Source organism: Neovison vison, chromosome 8, assembly GCF_020171115.1.
Source record: "Neovison vison isolate M4711 chromosome 8, ASM_NN_V1, whole genome shotgun sequence".
NCBI lineage: Eukaryota > Metazoa > Chordata > Mammalia > Carnivora > Mustelidae > Neogale > Neogale vison.
In genome coordinates, this window is record NC_058098.1 from 41045839 (window position 1) to 41071549 (window position 25711).

Consider the following 25711-nt stretch of genomic DNA (forward strand, 5'->3'; position numbering starts at 1 on the left):
TACTTCCTCTTCTGACCGCTGCTTCCACTTCTTTGTGAGCTTTCTGAGGGACTAGGTTGTCAGCTCTATCTTCGAGATCTTCCATAGTTCCGACATGTGGTGTTGGTCAGTAAATGGTTGTTTAAGAAGGGAAAGTAGTGATAATAAAGGCACCGTTAACACTAATAGCCACTATTTATTGAATGCTCATTCCATGTAAGCACTTTGCATGTAGGATGTCTTACCAACTCTGGAAAGTTAGTACTTTTATTATCCCTATTTCTCGGATAAGAAAGCTGAGGTGTAGGTTTACATAATTTGCCCAAGACTGCACAGCTCCACGTGGTTTGGCCTGGAAGTAAACCCAAGCAGTCTGAATCCAGATCCTAAGTATACTGTTAACTGCCATATGGATAAATGAGTGAAACGGATGCATAAATGGATAATAACATCAAGTCTGATCCTTCCATACCTGGGGACATTCTAGGGATGATGCTATCAGTATAGTCTATAAAGTTCAAATATCAGCTCTAAAGTCACATTTTCCAAAAACCCTTCCCAGTAGCAGCTGTCCCTCCCCTGACACCCTTTTGTAAGTGCACTGACTCCTCTCTATTATATGTTCAGATGTATCTGCATGTCTTACTCTCCTTACTAATGATAAGTTTCTAGACACCTGTGTAACCTGGTATTTTCTATTTCCCCAGACATAAAGCCACACATAAAAAAGGTTACCAATGAGTGCTTGCCACATGGACAAACAGATATACATAGTTGACAAGCAAAGGGATGTTTGACTCTTCCTTTATCTTTCCCTGGGAACTGTGGAAACTCTTTTTCATTCCTTTCTGAGATTCCAGAAAGTCTGTTGCCATAGAGATGGTTCTAGGTATTTTCGATGGTTCTGAAAAATAAAATTTTGTTTAAATGTATTAAGGTCAGGGAAGAATCCGTGAAGAGTTTACTTTGTAACATTTTGATAAATCATTTGGTTATAAAATTATATTTCTAAGAGAAAGATATTCTTTCTCCCAAAATTCTATTCGTGGAAAAAGATGAAAGAAATAAGTTATATAGAAAATCACTAATTTTATAACAATCTGAATGGAAGAAAATTTACTTCTCCAAAAATTAACCATGGCCATCAAGAATTACTTTCCTAAAACCTCAAATTAAATGCATTTTCCATTCCCAGTTACTGGTATATCTATAATCTTCCCTTATAATTAGCAGTTTGAAGAGTGTCACATTGAATAAATTTAGCCAAGAAATTATTGGATGTAAAGCATATGTCCAAGAGGAAATTACAAATCCTTACTGAGTCGTCATTGTTTGCAAATCATCATGTAGATCCATGTTGCCCTGGTATGTAAGAGATAGATAGGAAATATAAACACAGGAATTCTCCAATTTGACTAAAAATATCAGAGAAAATTAAAAATTTTAATTCAGCAGAAATTTCTTCATGGATTTTAGTGTATAAAATTAATCGCATTATGTACCAGGGGAAAAAAGGAACCTAAGACTGTCTTCAACTTTGTAGAATTTATGATCTAGAGATGGGCATCTGGCAGACAAATATATTAAAAAGTAGACTCATGATTTGGTGGTAATAATAACTAATACATAAAGTTATATATAATATGTAATATATAATATGTATAAATTTATATAATTAATTTATAATTTTATTTTTAAATTAAATTAATTTAGTTTATAATTTATAAATTTATATAATAATATGTTTATATATTATATATACATTTAAACATAAATATTTATATACTATGTAATATATATTAATATTTCAGTAGGTGTCCTAATGCTTTATGTAATACTATCTCATTTAATCATTGCAACAACTCTATGTAGGAGGTATTATTATCCCACTTTATAGCTGATGAACCTGAAACTGAGAACTGGTGGCTAACTTTTCCATGGTCACATGCCTAACGAATGGGTGGGTGGAGGAGCTGTATGCAGACCTCAGCTCAAACATCCTTAAAGTTGATACTCAGAAGGTGTTAAAAATAAGCTACAATGAAGAGAAGACTACTCACTCAAACTTGGATGGAGCAGATGTTATGGTGCCTCAGCTCCAAGGATGAGTGTGAACAGAGATGGAGAAAGGCATTATTGCTTCCAGGACTGAGGCAGGTAGTGGAAACTAACAGAGATCTTAGAAAACAGAATCGAGCAGTGCTTGAGTGAAGGTGGTAGCATGAGTGGAACAGAGGAGGGGAAAGCAAGAAGAGTGGTCAGAGCAGGTACTGCTGGCCTTGAGTGTGACCCCAAAGAGTCTAGACCCGTCTCATCAGGCAGACCGGAGCCAATGAACAGTTGTGAACCGGATCAGAGCTGTGTTTGAAGATTGATTTGGCAGTTACGTGTAAAAGGAGTTGGAAGAGCACATTAAGAAATCACCAAATGGGGGGGGCGCCTGGGTGGCTCAGTGGGTTAAGCCGCTGCCTTCGGCTCAGGTCGTGATCTCAGGGTCCTGGGATCGAGTCCCGCATCGGGCTCTCTGCTCAGTGGGGAGCCTCCTTCCTCCTCTCTCTCTGCCTGCCTCTCTGCCTACTTGTGATCTCTCTCTGTCAAATAAATAAATAAAATCTTTTAAAAAAAAAGAAATCACCAAATAGGGAAGTCTGAATTTGAGTAGTAGTGATGTGAATAGAGAGGAAAAAGAAAGAAGACAGGATTCAGCATTGCCTGGATGTGAGCAACAGTGACTGAGAAGAGACGACGATACGTCAAAAGTTCAGAAAGCAACTATATCACGCAGACAAAGTGGACACATGGGTCCTTGCCCAATTTCAGAGGGTTTCACTGGGATAGGGCGAGTCAAGTGGGAATGATAGGACTGGGGTGGGCTGTGGGAAGGGCACTTGAATTTGCTTGGTTAAAGCTTTGGATTTGCAAGTATAGCAAACTAGCACTTTCCATGGAGCAGTGCGGTGATTGGACCCAGGGGTCAGCCTACACCCAAATGGCGAGCCCCACATTTCTAAATACTTGAGGCGAGGGTGCATCCCTTTCATGGGTGCAAAAAATGCAGCGTTTAAAGTGCGTGATTTTTTCTTTTTTTTTTTTGTCCTTTTGAAATGACCAAAGTGACTGTGTGAAACTTTAAAAGCAAAACAAATTGTTGCATATATAGTTTTGTTAGACATATCTAACAATTTTTAAAAAGAAGCCTAAACCCTAGGTATTAAAATTGTGCTCTAATGTCTGTTTACATTACATTACACTGATTTAGCATAATAATATAAGACAATAGAAATGCATGGTCTACCAGGTTTCTGATGAGTATTTTCTTGCCTTTGCATTTTTATTAGATTGGAGAATTCTGGGGTTTCTAGCTTCTGTATGAGCTTTTCTTTGTCTTTTCTCTTTTTTTTTTAAATAGATGATAATAATGAAGAAGAAGGTGTTGACATCAAAGAAGATTCAGGTACTAAATTTATGATTTTATTCATAGAGAATAGGCAAAGATCATTGTGTTGTTTATGTACGCCTCACATTTTTTCAAAGAAAAACGTAACAAGGTTAATAAAATAGGTAAAGGGGATTAAGAGTACACTTATCCTGATGACCACTGAGTACTGTAAGGAATTGTTGAATTACTATATTGTGTACCTGAAACCACCATAACCCTGCATGTTAGCTATACTGGCATGAAAAGACAAAAAAGAAAAAAATAGAAATGTACACTCAAGGTTATAAAATGAGAAAGTAGTTGTGCTAACTCTTGTGGCTTATACAATTAGCATATTTAAGCAGTAGACTTTCAGCTTTCTGAAAGCTGAGGTAAAAATGGAACCTGATGTTATAACGAATAGAGCTGTGTAGCAAATCACCCCAAAGCTTAGTGATTAAAGCATCTGCTTATCCTGCTCATATATTCGGTGGGTCAGGAATTCAGACAGAGCACAGCAGGGCTGACTTCATCCTGCTGCTCTACAAGGTCTGAGGCCTCATCAGGATGCCCCAGTGGCTGGGGGTGGGGACTGGAATCCTGTGAAGATTTGTTCACTCTCATGTCTGGCCGGCGATTGATACTGGCTCTGGGGCTCTCGGCTGAGACCCTGGCTGGGGCAGTTTTCTGAAACATCTATGCATGGCCTCCTTCAGTAACCTGGGCTTCCTCTCAGCATGGCAGCCAGGCTCCAAAGTGGTTTCTCTAGAGACAGCAAAGTGAGCCAGCAGGAGCTGTACCCTTTTTAAGCCTCAGCCTCAGGAGTCCCACAGAATGACTTCCACAAAACTCTTTTTGGAACAGTCATTAAGAAGCCTGCCCAGGCTCATGGGGAGAGAAAATAGGCTCAGTCCCCTGTTGGGGAGCAGTAAGGTTTTCGTCAAGTACATGGGACCTGAAGACTTGCTGGGGCCATCTTTGGTACATATATTTGGTACATAGGATTTATTTTTCTCACTATCAGAAATTAAGATGTGTGCCTACTCCTCAAGAAAAACCAGTGTTTGATGAGGGAAATCTAGTGGTTGCAAACATTGGATCTGGCCTAAGGGAGCCACTCAGTATGTGCTTGTTAATGAATTCATGAAATCAATAGGCCTAAATTCAATCCCAGCGCCTCCATTTATGGACTTTAGGTAAAAGTTTCTCCATAGGCCTGAGTTTATACCTCTTTGGTCAATAAATGTTACCATATAGTCTTGTTTGGGAATTAAAGGAGATATACCTGAAATGTTTCTTAGATCTTAGTAAACATGAAAATTATCACTTCTTTGTTTCTCCTTAGTTATTGGAAGGGTATAGAACTTAGTTCCATAGTATAAGTACTCCATGTTCCCCATTTTGGCAAGCACACTGTTCTAGGTATGAGATGGGGCCAGGTTTCAAAAATTAAAATCGATATCTCAGAGGTCCTAATTTTGTGTAACCCGCTATTCGATGCCAGAACTCCATCCATTAATTACCGACAACCTCAGTCTGAGCAGCTCCATTAACAGGGAGCAATTGAAATTCTGAGGTAAACGATCTCTGTTAGTCAAGGTTTGATTAAAATGGTCCTTTCTCCTGGTTAAATCTCTCTTCCTCCCCTGATCTCCCACTGTCTTCGTGGAAAGATACCAGCAGGTCTCTTCTTTGTAACAGCTCACAGGAGCAACGATCATAACTCCTGTCTAGCTTCTAGCTTCTTCTCCGGTCCAAACATGCCTCAGTCCTATGGTTCCTTTGGTCTCCCCAGGGCAGTGGATTCAGAGGGCAAGAGAAGTCGAGGGAGGGTCTACAAGCCAGGAGCAGAAACAAAAGAGGTATTACTGCTATAATAACATTTGTCAGTTCCCTGCCTGTATATCCATGGTACCCTCCATTGCTTTACAATATCCACGGCAGTCTAAGGAAAGTTCTTGTGACCCTCAGCTGACCGGTCAGGAAAGCAAACTCAAAGTGCCAGGGGGTTAGTTTGTCTGGAGTAGTCCTCAGACAACAATGGGCAGGAGTTGGGGGAACTGTGCAGTACAACTGAGGCAGGTTATGATTCAGTGCTGTCCGGTAGAAACAGGATGGGAGCCTCCTGCTTATCTTCAGATTTTCTAGTAATCACATAGGAAAAAGTAAAGAGAAACAAGTGAAATTAATTTAATAGTATTTATGTAATATAAAATATCCAAAATAGTATCATTTCAACAACTAATCAATATATTATAGGAGCCTGATATTTTACATCTTTTTTCCATTCTAAATTTGTGAAGTGTGTGTGTGTGTGTGTGTGTGTCTGTTTTACATTCATGTCTCAATTCAGACTAGACACATTTTATGTATCCTTTGGCAAAGTGTGGTGTTGGACAACGAGATTGATACCAACACCCAGAACTCCCCAGTGGAACTTGCTCACACCCAGTATCAGCTGCCTTCCCTTTCCTGTCTCCCTTCCCTATACCCCTTTGGCACTTTCTGGGGTAATTTCTTAAATGAAGCATTTGCTCTCTAATCCTGTCTCAGCGATTTCTGAGAAAATACAACTTGAGACAAGGACTCTGCCTTTTGTAAAACATAAAGCCCAAGGTGAAATTTCAATTAGAATATCCATTTCCATACTCATGAGGGATGTCTTATTGCTTAAAAGAACCGTATGTTGAAAAAAAGACTTTAAGTAGTCACCCCATCTTGGATTAAATTTAATGTCAATTTCTTGTCTTCTCCTTTATCCTGCTCATGTGAAGTATCCTTGTAATATCCTTCAGCCATAGGGAGTACTGCCCTTTCAGCTGGCCAATTTAAGGACTTTATCTGGCTAAGGACCATTTGCCTAAGTGCCATAAGTACACATTTCTAGGCAGGGGGAGTTGACTTCTTAATGAGATGCAGCTAGCTCTCCCAACCACTGAGTGATTTTAAGAAAATCATTATTAATGCTAATGCTGAGCCCACAAGGTTTGAGTCAGCATATGAGGTTTGGGGCACTTTAATCGGATCATCAGTTCTGATTTTAGTCTCATCAGGTTTCCTGGGGGTTTTGTGACCAGCAGCTGGATGCAGCTGTGAAAGTCACACTCGATGCCCCAAAGACGCTGAGCCACCAGGCCAGAATGGGCTTGCAAAAGTGATCTCCGTTTTCTAATATGGGAGTGCTGAAATCAGGGGGAATTCTGGGCAGAATGGTTCCATGATGGGCCACTGGCCTTGCCAGATGTTGGTGAGGAAGCTGGTTTCAGTTCAGATCTCATCCTCGGGTGTCTTGGTCTCTAAGATAGGTCTCTAACCAGACCATTAAGAGCTGCCTTTCCTCCACCCTGTATCGCCTCTTCTTCTCATACATGTAGAAATGCTGGAGGGATTTTTATGAATGCAGCTAACATTAGTGAAAGGCTACTTAGGAGAAATAACTGCCCAATAAAAGCTAGTGAATGATAGTGAAAAATAATCTGAAGACCCAAAACCAGTAAAGTGCTGCTAACCTGACTCTCTGGGTGCAGAGAAACCCAACTGGAGGGATCCTGTATATTTCATTATTGTAAATACATCCATTGTGGTGGTGTTGGAGCTACCAAACATGAGGTCAATGAATGCGGGAGTTGAGGAGAGATAGGTGTGGTCAGCTGGCTCACGTCTGCCCCAGCACGCGTCTGCTGAACCAGATTTTAATCAACATGGACCTCATGCCAGTCGTTCCACATACATGAACTCATTTAAGATATAAGATAGGAGCCAAGGATTGTTACTACACAAGGCTTGAGAGGAATTAGTTCCTGGCTTAAATAGGAGAGCCGTAAGTGCGTCTGACCCCAAAGCTCACACCCTGTCTCTGACTCTAAAAGTAACTTAGAGGCAGGAGCGTCTCAGGTGGTGTGAGACAAGGTCATCCTCAAGGTGAAGCTCTGCCCCCACGGAGAATGATAAAGACAAACTGGCTTAAAAGCTGAGAATTCCCTTTAAGTCCTTTATCAGTTTCTTTAATCCTAGCTTAGAAAATGTTTCCCCATGTCCTTCCATTCCAAGACCATGCATTGTTAAAATGGGCCCCAACCAGGGACAGAAAATCAACGGCCACCTACGGCAGTTCAGCTACATGAGAGTGAGGAGCGCAGTTGAGTTCTTTAGGTGACAAAGCTATGCTCAGAGCAAAGCTTCAGGTCTCCAACCTCTGTCAGAAAGAGAGGCAACATAGATCATATGATATGCTGCCTAGGAGAAGTTTGGGGTGCTTTGGAGGAATGTTCCTTCAGCTTCTCCAGATCAAGAAGAAGAGTTGTTTCTGCTGCCCCACAAGTAGAAATCTGGGCACAGAGGCCATGTGTTATCAGTGACTTTCATTTGAATGCCTCCATGGGTGTTATGAAATGATACCAATGTCGTAGACGACTGTTCATAATTAACATGTACCCATGCCCACTGACTACCCAAGGAGGGCCCTATCACTTTTTTAAAAAATGAAGCACTAGTCCCTTCGGGGTACTTATCTCAAAATGTGGACAAAGAGAGACAAATAGATGTCTTTCAGAGATGTCTTATCCTTTCCCCAAGAATTCCTATTCAGGTTGGGAAATCAAGTTCATTATCAAAAACTCACTTTCAGGAAGTGTTGGTTTGGGGTTGAGTCCCTAGCATGGGAAGCTCTACTCTTCGTCCCTGTTGGAGATGATGCATTTCAGAGGCATCTTCCAGCACGTCTCACAGTCTCCTTCCAGGGAGATCACAAGTATTGCTTTGCCCATTTTATGCATCCTTCTGAGCACAGCATCTGTGCTCAGTGAGCTGTTCCAAGCATCTCATTTCTGATTTTGCTGAACCCATTCTGAAGGGTCAACATCCATCTCACACCTGGTGACAGAAGTTTGGGGGAGTAGCTAATGTAATCATTGGCAGAATTTTTCACCCTGGCCATGGTAATGATCTTAGATGTGACTTACTCGCAACCACAGAAAGCCTAACTTTGTGCCCAAAAACCTTTATAGTCCATAATGCCCAAGTTTTTAATAGCACATCTATCAAATGCAATTTTTTGTTCTGTTCCTTTTTTAATAAATGGGAAAAGAAAAATGAGTCGCCATAGCTCTGTAGTGTAATTTTAGAATCCTGGCATAAGGCGACAGCTGCTAAGAGAGTAAGAATTAGGCATGGGCTCCATTATATCTTGGCCTTAAAGAAAGGCTTGGGTAAGGGGGGGAAAGAAAACCGAACTGGAAACGAAATTCTCAAGACACTACTAGGTACCAGGGATGCAAGAGATATAAGGAAAGACAAATGTCCTTTTCTCAAGGAACTCACATTCTTAGGAGGTGGGATGGAGAAGGGAAGAATACCATAAAGAAAGAAGAGGACAAGATGATTTCAGATACATCAAGTGATGTATTTGAGAGTGATTTCCCTTGCAGGCACCCTTCGTATTAGGAATTCACGGAGGGCCTTTCTTGGCAGCTGAATTTGGTTGGAGATTAATAGGTGAGAAGGAGGTAGACACATGAGTGTGCATTTTTGGAGGAGGAGGGGAGAAGAATCATAGATGTGACCATTCTAAGGCAGAAACTAGCATAGTAATGACCGAAGAACATACAAAGGCAGCCAAAGCACAAGCAGGAGATGAGGCCAGAGCTGTGGGTAGAGCGCAATGGCCACGTCCTGGCCCAGGGACTTGGATTTGGATCTTACTCTAAGACCAATGGTATTTAAACAGAAGAGCAACAGGATGAGGTTTATACTGAGAAGGTAACTCTGGCTGCTGCAAGAATAGTTTCAGGGAGATTAGAAAACCAGGACAGAGGTTACTACAGGAAGCCTGGTCAGGGAGGCTTCTGGCTTGGATTAGGATGATGATTGCAAAGGATGAGCTCAGTGGATGAATACGGGATGTTGTGGAGCAGAGCTGATTAAGACTTACAATGACCTTCCTGGAAAAGTGACTGAAAGGAAACATTAAGAACAATATCTCCGTTTGGGGGTTTGAATTCCTGGGTAGATAGTGAGATGTGAAATACTGTGGGGAGAACAGGTTTGCAGACATCAAGAGCGTGTTGCAGCTGTGCTGTTTGAAATGCCTAATGGGATTATTTACATAAATTTGAAATGCTTGGTGAGAGCCCAGTGATGGGAAATCATGAGAGCTGGAAAGAGGGAGGCACCATTAAATCCCAGCCCTGAAAGGACAATGGGGGAGGGGGTAGTTACCTGATCCTGGAGACAAAGAGGATGTGGAGAAGGCCAAGGGATTGGGGCTCTGATATGAGATAGAGGGATACAATAGGTCCCTGAAGGCTACTAGTAGCCTAGGAAGAAAGCCAGAAATTTCACCTACAGACCAGTCTCCCAGTGCACAGCTGGGTGGCAGATGGGGTAGGGGGTGGTGAGTGGATCTGGAGGTGAAAACAGAAGACAGTCAGTTCAAATACAAAACGTGCTGCTCAAAGATATAAGCTTTGAGCTTAGTAGAGAGACCAGGACTGGAAATATAAATTAATGCATAACAAAGTATCTATATCTGAAGGGGATGAATTTAGAGATACTTTTCCTAACACTGTCCTCAGAATTTTTTTTTTTTTTCGGTCTTCAGAATTTAAATTATCAGCCTCCTTGGATAGACTCAGCCCCAGGAGGTCTTGGGAAGGATTGAGAAAAGTGGGAAACATGTTAATTTAATTGGGGGCATACAGAAGTTGTTTAGAATTTGGATGACTAAAGAAATCTGTTAAATAGAAGAAGGATAATTTCAAGCTCCACCCCAGCCTCCCAAGTTGAGATGACATTGCAGCTGATCTAGCTCTACTTTGAGGATTTAGTAAAATGAAATTGCATTTTGGCAACTGTCAGTTAATCCGTGAAGTTTTAAATCAAACTCCTATGGAGAAAAATAATAATATTAAAAATTTGGGGTTGCCTTATGGAGAATTTCTTTTAATTTCAAAAAAAAAAAAAACCATTTAAGATTTCACATTCGTGTGAATCATTAATGATGGTCACAAAAAGATGTTAAGCTGAGGCTTTAATGTCAACCTATGTATGCTGGAGAAGCACAGGCTCTTGCCAAAATTTAGCTCAGCCAAAATGACAAATGAAATCTGTGAGCAAGCCTCACTATACATGTGGGTTTACTGAGAGGGTGGCGGGGGGGAGACTTTGAACTTCAACGTAATTTTAAATATTTAATATCTAAATAAAAATGTTTTAAATCTTTATGCTTCCAGAGGGGGTAGAGCCAAAAGGCCTCTCTCCACCCCCCAAGAAGAGCAAAGCAAAGAAGCCAGAATGTTCCAAAGACTCTAGTGAAGGTGAGTCCTGTTCCTCTTGTCTTTAAAAAATTATTCCATGAAAAGAAATTTCTGGTTAACTTTTAAATGTTGTGTGTGCTCTCATGTTCTGATATTACCCAGGGTTCAAAAATCACAGAAGAATTCTTTATCCTTTCCTAATGTGTTGATTCTCCCCTGAATGTGAGGACAAAATATCAGATTTGGGTTTAATTGGTGAAGGTAAAAACCAAGGCGCCTAGGTGGCTTAGTGGGTTGAGCCGCTGCCTTTGGCTCGGGTCATGATCTCGGGGTCCTGGGATCAAGTCCCACATCGGGCTCTCTGCTCAGCGGGGAGCCTTCTTCCTCCTCTCTCTCTCTGCCTGCCTCTCTGCCTATTTGTGATCTCTCTCTGTCAAATAAATAAAAATAAAATCTTTAAAAAAAAAAAAGAAAAAGAAAAAACCCATTTCCTCATTGTGATGTTTTTTCCGTTTCTGCAACATGCTGACAAGTTGAGGGCTTTGTCATGGAGTAAGTGTAAAGGCTGACAAGTTGAGGGCTTTGTCATGGAGTAAGTGTAAAGGTAGAGACGTGGGTGTGATGGGCAGTGAGTAGCTAATTGCCTTATTGAGATCATTTGCTCTTTTCATGAGTACATTCTGAGTTCAGGTTCAAATCTGAGCAGTGGGTGCTGGAAATGTTTCTGGTCTTTTTGTTCTCTCTACTTTCTAGAAGCCAGCATATCTTTGCATTAAATGGACAGGCTCAATTGGGCTCAGTTTGCTGAAGAAAGGAAGTCAGTCTCTCTTTGACTTACAACACTAGTACCATCTATAAGATACTCACATTTTTCTTTTAAAATGTAGATTAGGTATTTTTTTAAGGGAGCCTCTCATCTCCGGAGTATGCATGAACTTCTTAAAGGGGAACGTATTTATGCTTTCTCGTTTCTCACTTTGGAGCCTCCCTTCATCTGCTGTGAATTGGAGAGCATTATAATACTGATGGTGTCAGCTTGGGTCTTTGGGAAAGAAGATGCCAAGACAAGAAATAGAAGTGCAGGAAATGTATGGGAGGGGGGAGCCATGAGGGTAAAGAGGGGAAGAGCAGGAGGAGGTGAAAGAGAGAAGGAAGATGAGCTGGGAAGAGCCTCCATCTGCAGTGAACTCTGGGAAAGAATGGGGAGGCCCAGAGCACTGGGCAGGAATGGCTGGCTCCAAGATCCCCTTTCTCCAGTTCACTCACTGGCTGCAAGCAGCTGGTCGAGAAAGTGGCCTCGGTGTGAATATAATGCTTCAGTGGACCCCAAAGTGTGGCCAGTGGAAGCTGTTGCCTCACTTCATTCACAGAAGCATGTTCTCTTTCGAAGGGAAATCCTGAACATTTCTTCTCCATGAGAGCACAGCCCCTGCATGAGGTTCCAACTGATAAGCAATGACACTGCCTTCGTCCACATCTGGGTTCAGAACCAACTGAGAAGACAAAGCTATCAGAAAGTTTGAAACCAAAAACATGATCTTTGTTACTAATGAGGTTAGATGAGAACTTCTGGTCTCCCTGCCCCCCAGATGGGCTTCCTATGCTGGATTTCACTCCTGAATATGAAAGACGTAACCTCTGTCTCCTCAGGAACAAGTACCATTGTCCTTGGTATCTTGGGTGCCTAGACAGAGGCTATTGGGTGAGCTAATTATATGAAAAAGAATAGCCCAAGACATGCCCTCTCTGTCGACAGGGGGATCGGAGAGAGACTCAAGATGAATGTGTTTCTTCCCTCCAGGCTTGGATAAGTGAGGGGATGGGGAGAAAGTCACAGCAGTAAATGTTCTCTGCTTTTTGGTTGAGGAGTGAGAAATAAACATTTCCAGCTAACAGTAAATGATAGAAATAATGTGTATAAAGTGCCTGGCACAGGTCTGGTGCTCAGAATGGCTATTATAATCGCCATGATAATCAGCACCATGAGGGAGTGCACACTGCTCTAATTCACTTAACATGTTTGAGACCTTCAAACCATTCATGGTCAACACTTAGAACCCTGGAGAAGGCCAACAACTGTAACAGCCCAAGAGGGTAAGAGTTTTGGACTGTCATCTCTTACTCTAATGAGGTCATTTCCTGGACAATCTCTTGAGGTCATGATTGGGAAACGGGTTAAGGGCAAAACAACAATTGCCTTTTCCTTAGAGAGGCTCCATCTCACCTAGTGGTTCCCAGCAAATGTCCAACTCACATCAGAGGTGGTTTTCTGGAGCCTGGGCCTGTGGTCATTTTGAGAGTCACATGGTGAGCCATAAACTGCTCTTCCCACTTATTCCTTCAGATGAGCAGAAACCTCTTTTGCCTCCTAAGTAATTTCCTTTGCTTAGGAACATCATTGTGTAATCCCAAGATGAGTAGATAGTAGGCTTCACCTCACCCAAAGACGTGGTCTCAGAATATGCTCTGAGGCACCAAAGTGCCACCACTGTGGATATGTGACCAGGGACATTCTGTTTGTGGCATCATGATGAAATCTAACATTAGCCATTCTATAGAAACAGGAAATTGTGTGTTTGTCCCTAAGATGGCTTTTGGGACAAAAAAGTAACAATTGCGGGAAAATGGTAAGAAGGGGACATGGCGGAGGTAGATGATTCTATGATGGGCACTCATTATCAGTGCTTCTATTTTGATGAAGTAAAGTAGGTCCTAAATTCATGTTAATTCATGTTACATATATTTCACTTCTTCTCATGATTCAAAGTGTTATAATCTTTGATTGGCAAAGAGTTACAGTTCTTTCCCACTAGACATGCAAAGGGAATATTGCATCCCTGGGTGAAAGGGTAATGAAGATTATGATCCTTCTTTGTGGTGGGCTTCCCATTTTAGAATCATCAGTCCTGTTCCAATGTGGTCATCTCCCTAAGATAGATAGATAGATAGATAGATAGATGATAGATACATAGATAGATATTTCTATCTATCTATCAATTACAGTAAGAGAAGTTTCTGGTATTTTTATTTATAGATCACTCACCTTAATTCTCCATCACTTGGCCTCCTCTTACTTCTTCTCTCCTTTATGTTCCCAGCCCTGATTCCAAGCCTCATGGGTCTTCCTGACTACCTCTGTTTACCTTATAATATCCATTCTCAGACAGGATCATAGAGAATAGAGTTGGAACACAAACTCACCTAAATTTTCTGGCATATATAACCATAATAACTGTATCTTGATCCAGAAGAATTTTGCGAACATCTGGGCAAGTCATCTCATTCTACTGATCTGTTTTAAAGTAGACTACGAATGGTTTTTAACTTGCCCAAAGTCCATGCAGCTTGTTAATGTCAGAAACTCTTTTTTTTTTTTTTTTTTCTACAAACGACATAACTTTGCTAACTCTTTTCCCGTTTCCTCTTCTGGAAACTAGACTTAGTTTTTTTGAAGGAGGCAATTTTGCTATCATTGCAGGCTTGACTAAAAGCCTTATTACTTTAGCAAATGTTGTACTAAAGTACTGAACACCATAAGAAATAATCAGACAAAAAAAAAAGAAATAATCAGACAATTTCTAAATGTATTCATTAGCATTTTTGTATAGTGGACTTTGGGATATAGAGTTTCATTTTAATTGTTTTGATTGAACTTTCATGGATCAGAGTATTGACCCACTGCAACACCATGCTAATAATGAAATGATTAGTAACTTCAGATTGGCTGGCATCTGGTATAAATGATAAGCCAACCATGAGCTGACAAATTATAGGATCAATTGTTTGAAGAATACCTGGTGAATGGCAGTTCTAGCAATTCCAACTCTCAGGAATTTGGACCAATTTTTTTCTTACAAAAAAATTAATTGAAAGAATATTATAGAAAACTTAGCCCTATTAAGAACACATGTTCCTCTCACACTCTTTCCTCCTTCTTTCACCTGGAAATCCTTTCAGAAGTTCCTTTAATGAAAATCTCTCTGGCTTTGTATGGAAACATCATTTTGCTATTTTTTAAGGCAATTTTCCTGGGTAAAAATTTGAGGTTGGTGGTTATTTTCTTGCAGCATTTCAAGACTTTTTCTCCATCCTTACCAGCTCTGTAGTTGTTAAGAAGTAATATCTCAGTCTAATTCTCTCTTTTTTTATATTTCAAAATATAATTATATATTTATTATGCATTATTAAATAAATGAAAGTAATTTTAAAATATTAGCATTGTTATAGTAGCTTCTTTTTTTTTATTTTTTTAATTATTTATTTTCAGCATAACAGTATACATTATTTTTTCACCACACCCAGTGCTCCATGCAATCCGTGCCCTCTATAATGCCCACAACCTGGTACCCCGACCTCCCAGCCCCCCACCATTTGAAACCACTAAGATTCTTTTTCAGAGTCCATAGTCTCTCATGATTCACCTCCCCATCCAATTTCCCTCAACTCCCTTCTCCTCTTGTTCTCCCCATGTCCTCCATGCTATTTGTTATTCTCCATAAATAAGTGAAACCATATGATAATTGACTCTCTCTTCTTGACTTATTTCACTCAGCATAATCTCTTCCAGTCCCATCTATGTTGCTACAAATGTTGGGTATTCATCCTTTCTGATGGAGGCACAATACTCCATAGTGTAAATGGACCACATCTTCCTTATCCATTCGTCCATTGAAGGGCATCTTGGTTCTTTCCATAGTTTGGCGACCGTGGCCATTGCAGCTATAAACATTGGGGTAGAGATGGCCCTTCTTTTCACTACATCTGTATCTTTGGGGTAAATACCCAGGAGTGCAATTGCAGGGTCATAGGGAAGTTCTATTTTTAATTTCTTGCGGAATCTCCACACTGTTCTCCAAAGAGGCTGCACCAACTTTCATTCCCACCGACAGTGTAAGAGGGTTCCCCTTTCTCCACATCACCTCCAACACATGTTGTTTCCTGTATTGCTAGTTTTGGCCATTCTAACTGGTGTAAGGTGATATCTCAATGTGGTGTTTTTTTTTTTTTCCAATTTATTTATTTTCAGAAAAACAGTATTCATTATTTTTTCACCACACCCAGTGCTCCATGCAAGCCGTGCCCTCTATAATACCCACCAGCTGGTACCCCAACCTCCCACCTCCCCGCCACTTCAAGCCCTTCAGACTGTTTTTCAGAGTCCATAGTAGCTTCTTTTTATTTCATTTAATTTTATTTCTTTTCTGTGTTCCAAAATTCATTGTTTATATGCACCATACCCAGTGCTCCATGCAATACATGCCCTCCTTAATACCCACCACCAGGCTCACCCACCCCCCACCCCCCTCCCCTCCAAAATCCTCAGTTTGTTTCTCAGAGTCCACAGTCTCTCATGGTTTGTCACCCCATCCAATTTCCCCCAACTCCTTTCTCCTCTCCATCTCCCAATGTCCTCTGTGTTAATCCTTTAAGTGAAACCATATGATAATTGACTCTCTCTGCTTAACTTATTTCACTCAGCATAATCTCTTCCAGTCCTGTCCATGTTGATACAAGAGTTGGGTATTCATCCTTTCTGATGGAGGCATAATACTCCATTGTATATCTGGACCATATCTTCTTTATCCATTTGTCCATTGAAGGGCATCTTGATTCTTTCCACAGTTTGGAGACTGTGGTGGCTGCTATGAACACTGGGGTACAGATGGCCCTTCTTTTCACTACATCTGTATCTTTAGGGTAAATACCCAGTTGTGCAATTGCAGGGTCATAGGGTAGCTCTATTTTTAATTTTTTTGTGGAATCTCCACACTGTTTTCCAAAGTGGCTGCACCCACTTGCATTCCCACCAACAGTGGAAGAGGGTTCCCCTTTCTCCACATCCTCTCCAACACATGTTGTTTACTGTCTTGTTAATTTTGGCCATTCTAACTGGTGTAAGGTGGTATCTCAACATGGTTCCTTTTTTAGATTCTTTTCTTTCTAGTTGCATTGACAATCTGATCTTTATCTTATTTGTCCCTCGGTTTCCATATGATGTCCCTCTGTGTGGGTTTCTCTTGATCCTTTTTAGTAGTTGCTCTGCTGCTTGGATATGGGAATAAACATTTTTTAGTAAAGTTCTGAAAATTTTTCTCCTATTGCCTCACCAAATATTATACCTCCACTATGTCCTACTCATTCTTTTTCTCTCCTTCATGACTCCTAACCTACGTTGTTGTTGTTGTTGTTGTTGCTGTTCTTGTTGTTTTTCTGTGTCCCTATCTAGCTCTCTTTGATGCTTTCTGGTTACTTTTCTTAAGCTTATCACTCTATTCATTAATCTTATTTAACTTTATTTAATCTAATTTCCATTGTTATCCTTTTCATTTTTTTAAGTTTTATTTGGTTCTGTTTCAAATATAGCTGGTCATTCTTTATTTAATAACTACATAAAATATTTAAAAAAATAATCTGTATCTGAGATTCCAATATCTCTAGTCTGTCTGTGTAAGTCAAATTCTACAGTTTGTTGTTTTTGCAGATTCATAGTTATGGTTATTTCTTTGTATGTTTTGCTTTTTTTTATGGCCATGTTCTTAAGATTTTTATTTGTGGGGATTTTCTGAAGTTGGATTAAGAGTTTATTTATGTTTTGTTTCTGAGATGCCTGAAGATACTGCTGATTCAGGGAAACTAACTACATATTTGGCATAGAGTTTTTTGTTTTGTTTGCTACTTGTTTAAGCCAATGTTAGTACACATATATTATAAGATTAGGAAATCTCAACAGACTTTTTTTCTTCCTTTCTTCCTCTCCAACCAATGCTAAAACTGAGAGGGGAAAATTTCCCACTCTACTCAGGACCAAAGCATAGGTCCTATGGCTCATATGTGTGGCTAATTCAAACCCAAACTTTAGCTAGTAGTGATCAAAGAGTATTCCTGTTTGCATCACCAACATCAGTTGGGAACCTGTGAGAATTACAGATTCTACGGCCTCATCTCAGAGATACTGAATCAGAGATAATGAGGTAAGACCCACAAATCTGTGTTTTTAAAAGCCCTTGGGATATTAACACATGCATACTTGAGTTTGAGAACCACTATTTTAGAGTCTAGACCATCCGGATGTTGGCAAATGCCTCAAAGCAAACAATTATTTCAGTGCTTGCTTACACATCTTGATTCAATCGCCATCATTTCTGGCTTCTTAGGAGTTTCCTTACAAAAGCACCAGCTCCCCCATGTATTCAAGAATTAGATAGATATGTAATAGGCAGATTGGATAAGTGATTGGTAGACAGTAAATACCTATAAATATACATATAAAAATAGAAACCTACCTATAAATGTGTATACATGTATGTCTACATATATAATAGTCTGGGAAGATACATGTCAAATTGATCTCAGGAGTTATCTTAAAGGAGTGGAGAAGAGACGGGGGCAGATTGGGAAGAGTTCAATACTCAAGTTTCTAAATTTGTGCATAATTGGAAAACGTACATATATATGGCAAGAATTGTTTCATATTGATAAAACAAAAACATACTTTCATTTAAAAACTAGAGATGTTATGCTTCTAAAATTCAGTAGCAAATTTAGAATGGTAATTTTCTCCATACATTCATCTCCAAAGCCTTCAGTGGCTTTTGGTAATGAATGCTATTTTTCCACCATATTTTTTACAGAAAGCACTAGCACTTTGGCTCTCGCTCTACAATTGCCTCTACATAGAATATTCAACGAGCCTACATGGGATACACATTCTTCAGGAGCCCGAGCCCTTGTGATGCTAAATCAAGCAGCCCTATACTGCACTCTAAAATATTGATGATTTCTTTTGTCAGATGAGATTACATGTGGAAACATTTTGGAAACTAGAAAGCACTTCACAAGTTTGAAGGATCTAATATTGCTATTAGAGGTATTATTATTATTGTCTCGACTAAAATAAATTTTTCTGAACACATGAACCATTGGTGGAATGCACATCATATTTCCTAAGTGGCAGAATTTTCTCCTTGCCCTATTATTTTTCCTGCATATTAATGTATCATGTGACATGCTGTTTTGTGAGTGGCTGGACAGAAGGGACATTCTATCTTTCAGAATGCCATGCAGCAGTTCATGCATTATATTCATAAGCATGATCTTTAATTTAATTTTTTGACAAGTGCAGTGAAGGGTAAAATCAGGCAGTCATAATTTTGACTTAGCCATCACTCAAATGAGCTTAGTGATTGACCAGCTTTAAAAAAAAAAAAAAAAGGAAGAAGAAGAAGAAGCAGGAATGAGGAAAAGCAGCTTTCTCATGAAGAAAAGCTTTGTTTTATCCTCTAGACCTTAAAATACCAAGAATTTAAGCAAAAGGTAAAATTTCCACAGTGAAAATCAGAATACAATAAAAGTCCATGTCGTCATCTTGCTTTAATTATTCTCTTCATGTTCTGCATGATTCAGGGCCATTCTGAGCTATCCCTCTACTGCAAATTAGTGGAAGAGCCCAACAGTCACGATCTCTACAGTTACCCATTAAACAGAGCTGTGGTTCTAAACACGGAGTCCTGTTTCAGTTAGCATTAGGATTTTAAATGGGCTCAGAATACACTGAGGCATTTTCCATAGTGAGAAGGAAGAACTTACATGGCCAGACTAAGCATAGGTGCTGTGTGACTCAGAATGATCCCTGTCCATGTCTGTCACTGGCATATTACTGGCAATACCCTCTTTCACTCTCTGGGGTGTCCTGGCTTGGGTGGTAACATACATGGATGTTCTTACTGGAGGAGAAACCACAGTTCGACATGAGTGTAGACGGAGCTCTTGACTGTACAAGTTCTGCTTCCTACGTTAGCAGTTTTTCTAACCTAAAAGTCAGTTTCTTCATTATTAAATGAAGGAAAGAACCTCCCCTGTGGGAGTGTGGGAGATTTAAACAAGATTATGTGTGGAAACTGCCTGCCACAATCTCAGGACAGAACAGCTGGTCAGCCCAAGTGTGTGGAATCAAAACAGGAAGAGCTTCCTCCCATCAAAAACTCACCCACCTTGTTTATTAAGGCTTGAAATTCCTTTCAATATGAACAAAATAATGTTGCAAATAGAGAAAAGACTTAAAAGGCATTGGCTGAATCTCCTCTCTCGCTAAGTGTTTTTGCTCTTCTCTCACCCTTGGGTTCACCAGGCCTCCGCTCCCCTGACCAATCACATTAATTTCAGTCCCAAATGGACTTTCACCCAACCTACCTTCTCCTTCCTAATCTCAATTCTTTATTTTTTTTTTAAGATTTTATTTTTAAGTAATCTCTATACCCAACATGGGGCTCAAACTCATGATCCTGAGATTAAGAGTCACATATTCTACTAACTGAGCTGGCCAGCCGCCCCTTGATTCTTTCTATCTTCAATTCAAGCTTCCTCAGAAACTGGTCTACCTTCAATATTTACACAACCCCCCCCCAATCATTCCTCAGCCTCTACTTCCTGTCTCTAATACTTTGTGGCAGGCACCAGGTTAGACGAGGGGCAAAAAGGACTTGGTCTCTGATTATGGTCTGTCAGTTCAGAGATTCTTTTTAACTTCAAGTCAAGCTTCCTGAGAAACTGGTCTACCTTCAATATTTACACAACCTCCTTCCTCAGTCATTCCTCAGCCTCTGCTTCCTGCCTCTAATAGTTTGTGGTGGGTACCAGGTTAGACAAGGGGCAAAAAGGAGGACTTGGTCTCTGGTTATGGTCTGTCAGTTCAGACCTACCAATGAGACAGTCACTGTCCAGCCCCCATGGGCTCTTCAAGTTTGGTGACTCCTTGCTATTTCTGTAAGATGCTGGGAACAAAGATCTCTCTTCTGAGGCTTGTTCTTATTCCAACTGCTAGTGGTCTTGTTCTCCCAGATGAGTGTTTCTCAAACTGTGGCCAATGGAGCCCCAAAGCCCATTCAGGAGATCTTCAAGGCCAAAGTGAATTTTACATGGAGCTATACTCTCAGAAGTCTCCATTCACATGGGTACAGTGGGAATGGTATCCCCTGGAGTTGTACAAAGTAGTGGTACAGAGACACCCCACAGCATCCTTCCTCCAACCACATCAGCATAGATCCCCACCACCCACATATACCTTTTCTATGCATTAATTCCACATCTTTGTTAAAAACCCACTACTTGACAATACAGGCACTATTCTAGGTATTGAAAATGCACACACACATAGACACACACACACACCCTTCTTTTTAGGGGGCATATATTCTAGGGTATGTGGGGGTAGCAGTTGATGTATTTAAAAATATTAAAGAATATATAATACATAGTAAGCCAAATGGTGGCAATATGCAATACTATTTATCTGTTGCTGCCTGAAATTTTTTTCTCAAACTTAGCATCTTAAAACAGCAGTTGGGTCAGGAATTGGGAATGGCTTACCTCGATGGTTCTGGATCAGACTATCTTGTGATAGTGTATGACGTTCTAGGTCATCAGGGTCTAGGTCCTAAAAGAATATGGCTTCTGCCTGGTTGTCTCTTGGATCACTCACTCTAGAGTAAGGGAGCTATGTCCTGAGGACCCTCCACCACTATGAGAAGGTCTACATGGCAAGAACCTAAGGCATCCTGCCAAAAGCAAGCAACAATCTGCAAGTCATTTGAGTGAGGCAAGAATCAGATCCCCCAGCCCCAGGCAAGCCCTCAGAGGACTGTAGATTATGGTTGACATCTTGACAGCAACTGCATGAGAGCCTCCAAGACAAGTACCATGCAGAAAAACTATGGAAGGGGAGATAGGGAATGCCCCTGTCTATATAAGTTGGTGGCAGGGAAGAGTCTTAGGAGAGAGATGGGTTAAGGTTACAAATATGCTGGACCTTAGAGATTCTCAAGTTGGTATTTGAGAAGAAGCGTGAAAAATATAAAAGAGTAAGCTGAGAAGTTAAATGGGCAAAGAGCATTCCAGTAGAGGAAATAGCAAGCACCAACACCTTCATGAGAGAGAGGTCTGACCTACTACTCTGAGAAAAGAAGGTCAATGTGAGTCACTGGAGAGGTCATTAAGGGTCATTGAGGGTTGATACCTTAGAGACGTGGGTCTCACACTTGAGTGTGCATCACCTCAGGGCAAGTCAAACCATATTAAACCCAGTCTCTGATTCAGGCACTCTGAGGTACCCAAGAATTTGCAGTCTTAATAATTCCACAGGTGATGCTGGAGTCCTGGGCTGAAGACTCCACTTTGACAATCAGTGCCAAGGGCATGGGGGCTACTAGAAGAATTTAGGCTTTGTGTCTGAGTTAAGTGAAAATGGAACATATTAAACAGAGGAAAGACATAATCTTACATTTTAAAACAATATTCTGGTTGTTGTGTTGAGAATGGGGGGTAGGGGGCAGTAGCTAAGGTTAGAAACAGGGAGATAGTCTGTTGGGGCAAGGGATACTGGTGGCTTTTCCCAAATGGCAGTTGGGGAGTTGAGGGAGAATTTGTTCAGATTCTGGAATTACATTAAGGTAGATTTTTTTTTTTTTTTTTTTTTTTATTTGAGAGAGAGAGACAGTGAGAGAGAGAATGAGCGAGGAAAAGGTCAGAGAGCGAAGCAGACTCCCCATGGAGCTGGGAGCCTGATGTGGGACTCGATCCCGGGACTCCAGGATCACGCCCTGAGCCGGAGGCAGTCGTCCAACCAACTGCGCCACCCAGGCGGTAAAGCCAACCAGTTCACTGACATGAGATATGACATCTGACAGAGAGAGAGAGAGGAGTCCAGGATGAGTCTTTTTATGTTCTCCACAACTACCGAACCTAGAAGCTGTACCCTGCTTCCATTTAATTCAAACTTTGCAAGAAAAAGAATCTTTATTCCTACCCTCCATCATGTCTGTCCAGGTAGTTCTTGCTCCCGGCCCCCTAGGAAGGTCATATTACCCCATCCTGAGGCAAAATTTCCAATCAAGCAAAAGGAAAATGTTCAGGCATGAAGAAAAGTCTCATCATAACAACTAAAAGAGAGTCAACACAAGTGTGTTAACAAAGAAGACAACTCACAGAAAAGATTATTTTAGGTGCTTTAGGTACTGAAGATTCCAGTAGGTTCTCTCCCAACAAGACGTGTTTGTTATTGCTGTTATTTTGTTTACTTGCAATCAGTAATTTCCCAGTTAATGGATGATGTTGGAACTGTTGTCATGTATGATGAAGGCAAGAAAGAAATTAAAGAAGAAAAGAAAGGAGGATGGGAGGCAAGGAAGCAAGGAAAGGGGAAATACGGTTGTAGGCTCTGGGAAAGAGCCCTGAACTAGGAACCACTAGACCTGAATTCTAGGCACAGGATCAAACCCTCCACCTAATATCCCTGAGGCCCCCTCCAACTATCAAAGTCTGTAATTCTACCTAACCATCAAATTCATGAAAATCGATTCTTTATGAGATCGCTCTTTCATGCCTAGTAAATATTTTCATCCTTAATTTAAAAGTTTTGAGTCATGGGTTTTAATAATGAAATAGGCCTCTCAGAACATCTCATTTCACAGATGGGGAAACTTTTTTTAAAAGTCCTCTAGAATTGTCTAGAGGACTCACATGAAAAGTGATCCTAAGTGAGCTACTGAACATCAAAAGGAAAGACCTGTTTATTAGGCCATCAACAGTGTTTCTTTCAATAATATTTTTTAAAGTTTCTTTAAGTCTTTTAAGTGTGGGTGAGTAATTCAGATTACATGTGCTTTACTGTTTGCCTGTTTTGATTTCCAAAACTAAGGATAAAGAATGCATTTGTTTGTTTTGTCAAAAATTCAGTCCCTGGGTTTATAGAGGTAAAACATTAGAGTGATTTTCTTTTTTCCAGTGTTGTCCCCATGCTGAGAGGTCCTTTGATGGCTTATAATATTAGATACTAATTTTTCAGCAGAGAAAGGTTTGGTTTGGTTTAGTCTTTAAGGAGAACTATTGCTATTTGAACAGTGTTGAGTTTTCACATTAGGGTTTTGCCATTATATTTCAAAATTTCAATTTGCTACTGTAACAAAGTTGTGCTTTCCTACAATACTGGAGAGAGCCTTAAAGCAGTCCACCTACGCTGGAATCACCTAGGTGGGCAGTGCATGTTCCTAATACCTTGCTCGAGCATTCCTCTCTCTTGCCACTCTGGAGCCATCAGAGGCGTCTTCTGAAATGACTCCATCTCCAGGGATTGCCCTGCTTGACGCATGATACACAGAAAACCAGGCTATTCTATTCTCCTTGGACAAAAATGCCAGCAGATCACTTGAATCATTTCTCAGTTCTCTATCCTGAGAATTCCCCACTGATCTCTAATAATCTTTGCTGCTGGCAGAAAGGAAGTAGATAAGGGGTTTGGGAAGAAAGGGGTGGACCGATGGAGAGGTAGGTTCTAGAATATGGGGAGACAGTGAGGCGTTTTTGCTGAGTGGTGAACGGTTGCAAACTGTTACTCTCAAGGGAACTTACTCCTTCAGTCAAAGCTGCCACTTATGGTGAATGCTAAAAATGTGGATTCTTGCCCTCAGTTTCAGCCTTCCACCAAATCACAAAGCTGCATTTTAACTCGATGCACTGCATCTTTGTAACACCATTTTTTTTTATACTTGGTTTTTATTTTAGACATTCTCAAACTTCGAGCCAATTTGCAAGTACACTGAAAAGAACCATTTTCTTCTTCCATAGAATTTTCTGGGGGAACTTTTAAAAATCCCATGCTTGTGTCCCACCCCAGACCAATGAAGTCCAACCTCTGGTAGAGGAACCCAGACAACAGACTTTTTTTTTTTTTTCCAGGCAAAAGAAAAAGAAAAAAAGGTATATTTTTAAATACCTTGTGTCAACTTCAGGTGTAGTCAAGGTTGGGAATCCCAGGTTTAAGCATCCCGTTCCCTGAGAATTTGGTCTCAGATCACAGACTCTCTTGATGTCAAAAATAATTGACCCACCTGTATTGATTAGGCACTGAGACAGTGACATTAGCATTTCCAGACATCAAAGGGGTCATTTACCTAACATTTATTGTACACTTTTTATGTGCCAGACATTTTTCTAAGCACTTCACATTTAGCTCATTTCATCTTTAGAAGAATACTATTGAGCATGTGCTATGATATCCCCTTTTACAGATGAGGAAACTAAGGCACAGAGAAGTGAAAAAATTGTAGAATATAACATGGCCAGGAACTCTGGGAAATCAGGCCTAGAAATAAGATAATATGATACCAGACCTAAATGCCAGCACTTCTTAAACTTTGCATTTGAGAACACAAACTTCTTCTAGTTTTGATTTTAGAATCAGCTGGAGAGTTAAAGAACACTGAGGCCCAGTCTCACTGAAGAAGGATGGGCACTGGGCCTTTAACTTTTTTTCCCAAGGTCCCCAGGGGTTATCCCCAGAACAGGGAATCTTCAGGAGAAAGGGCGCATGAAGATGGCCAGAGGAAGGTATGAAACAGAAGGCCTAGATAGACAGGAAAGAAGCAAATGACCCAAATGACATAGACACTGAGTTTAGGGTGGATGTGGATGGGGGCCAGAATAGGAAGAATTTTGAAAACCAAGCCGAAGAGTCTGGACTTTATTTACTGATCTCCAGAGCCATGCTGCACTTTTGTCACCATCAGAGTGGCATGGGGCTCCTTGGTGAACTTAATATGAAACACACAGTGATGCTCCATACATTTTAAAAGCTAGATGCCAAAACTTAGACCTACCAAGACATTTTCTGTCTACCAAGTCATGGAGATAACGCATTTAATAATGATCTTCTATATGCTCAGGGGAAACATGTTACCACTTTTTCTGGTCAAAGCTATTGTACTACCCTATCTTGAGACTAAACAATGCTTTACATATCAGCAAAGCAGGGGCGCCAAAAATAAGTAAGAAAATCTCAGCTTTGATTACTCATCCAGAATATTGTAATCAGATCATTTAAAGAGAAGTTTCTTTTAAAGCATATATAGAGATTGGGCCAGGTTAAAATAGTGTGTGTGTGTGTGTGTGTGTGTATTTTTAATTTTATTTTATTTTATTTTATTTTAAAGATTTTATTTATTTATTTGAGAGAGAATGAGTGAGGGAGAGCATGAGAGAGGAGAAGGTCAGAGGGAGAAGCAGACTCCCC

The 25711-nt window shown here is 40.4% G+C and overlaps 1 protein-coding gene across 1 annotated transcript in view; it reads left to right on the forward strand.

The window, feature by feature from the left end:
- The window catches only part of MACROD2 (mono-ADP ribosylhydrolase 2), a 1971347-nt gene that overhangs the window by 1812300 nt on the left and 133336 nt on the right, over window positions 1-25711 (forward strand). The window contains exons 10-11 of the mRNA XM_044263475.1: window positions 3389-3433; window positions 10627-10710. Coding sequence (XP_044119410.1) covers window positions 3389-3433; window positions 10627-10710 — 129 coding nt within the window. The remainder of the gene's footprint in view (window positions 1-3388; window positions 3434-10626; window positions 10711-25711) is intronic.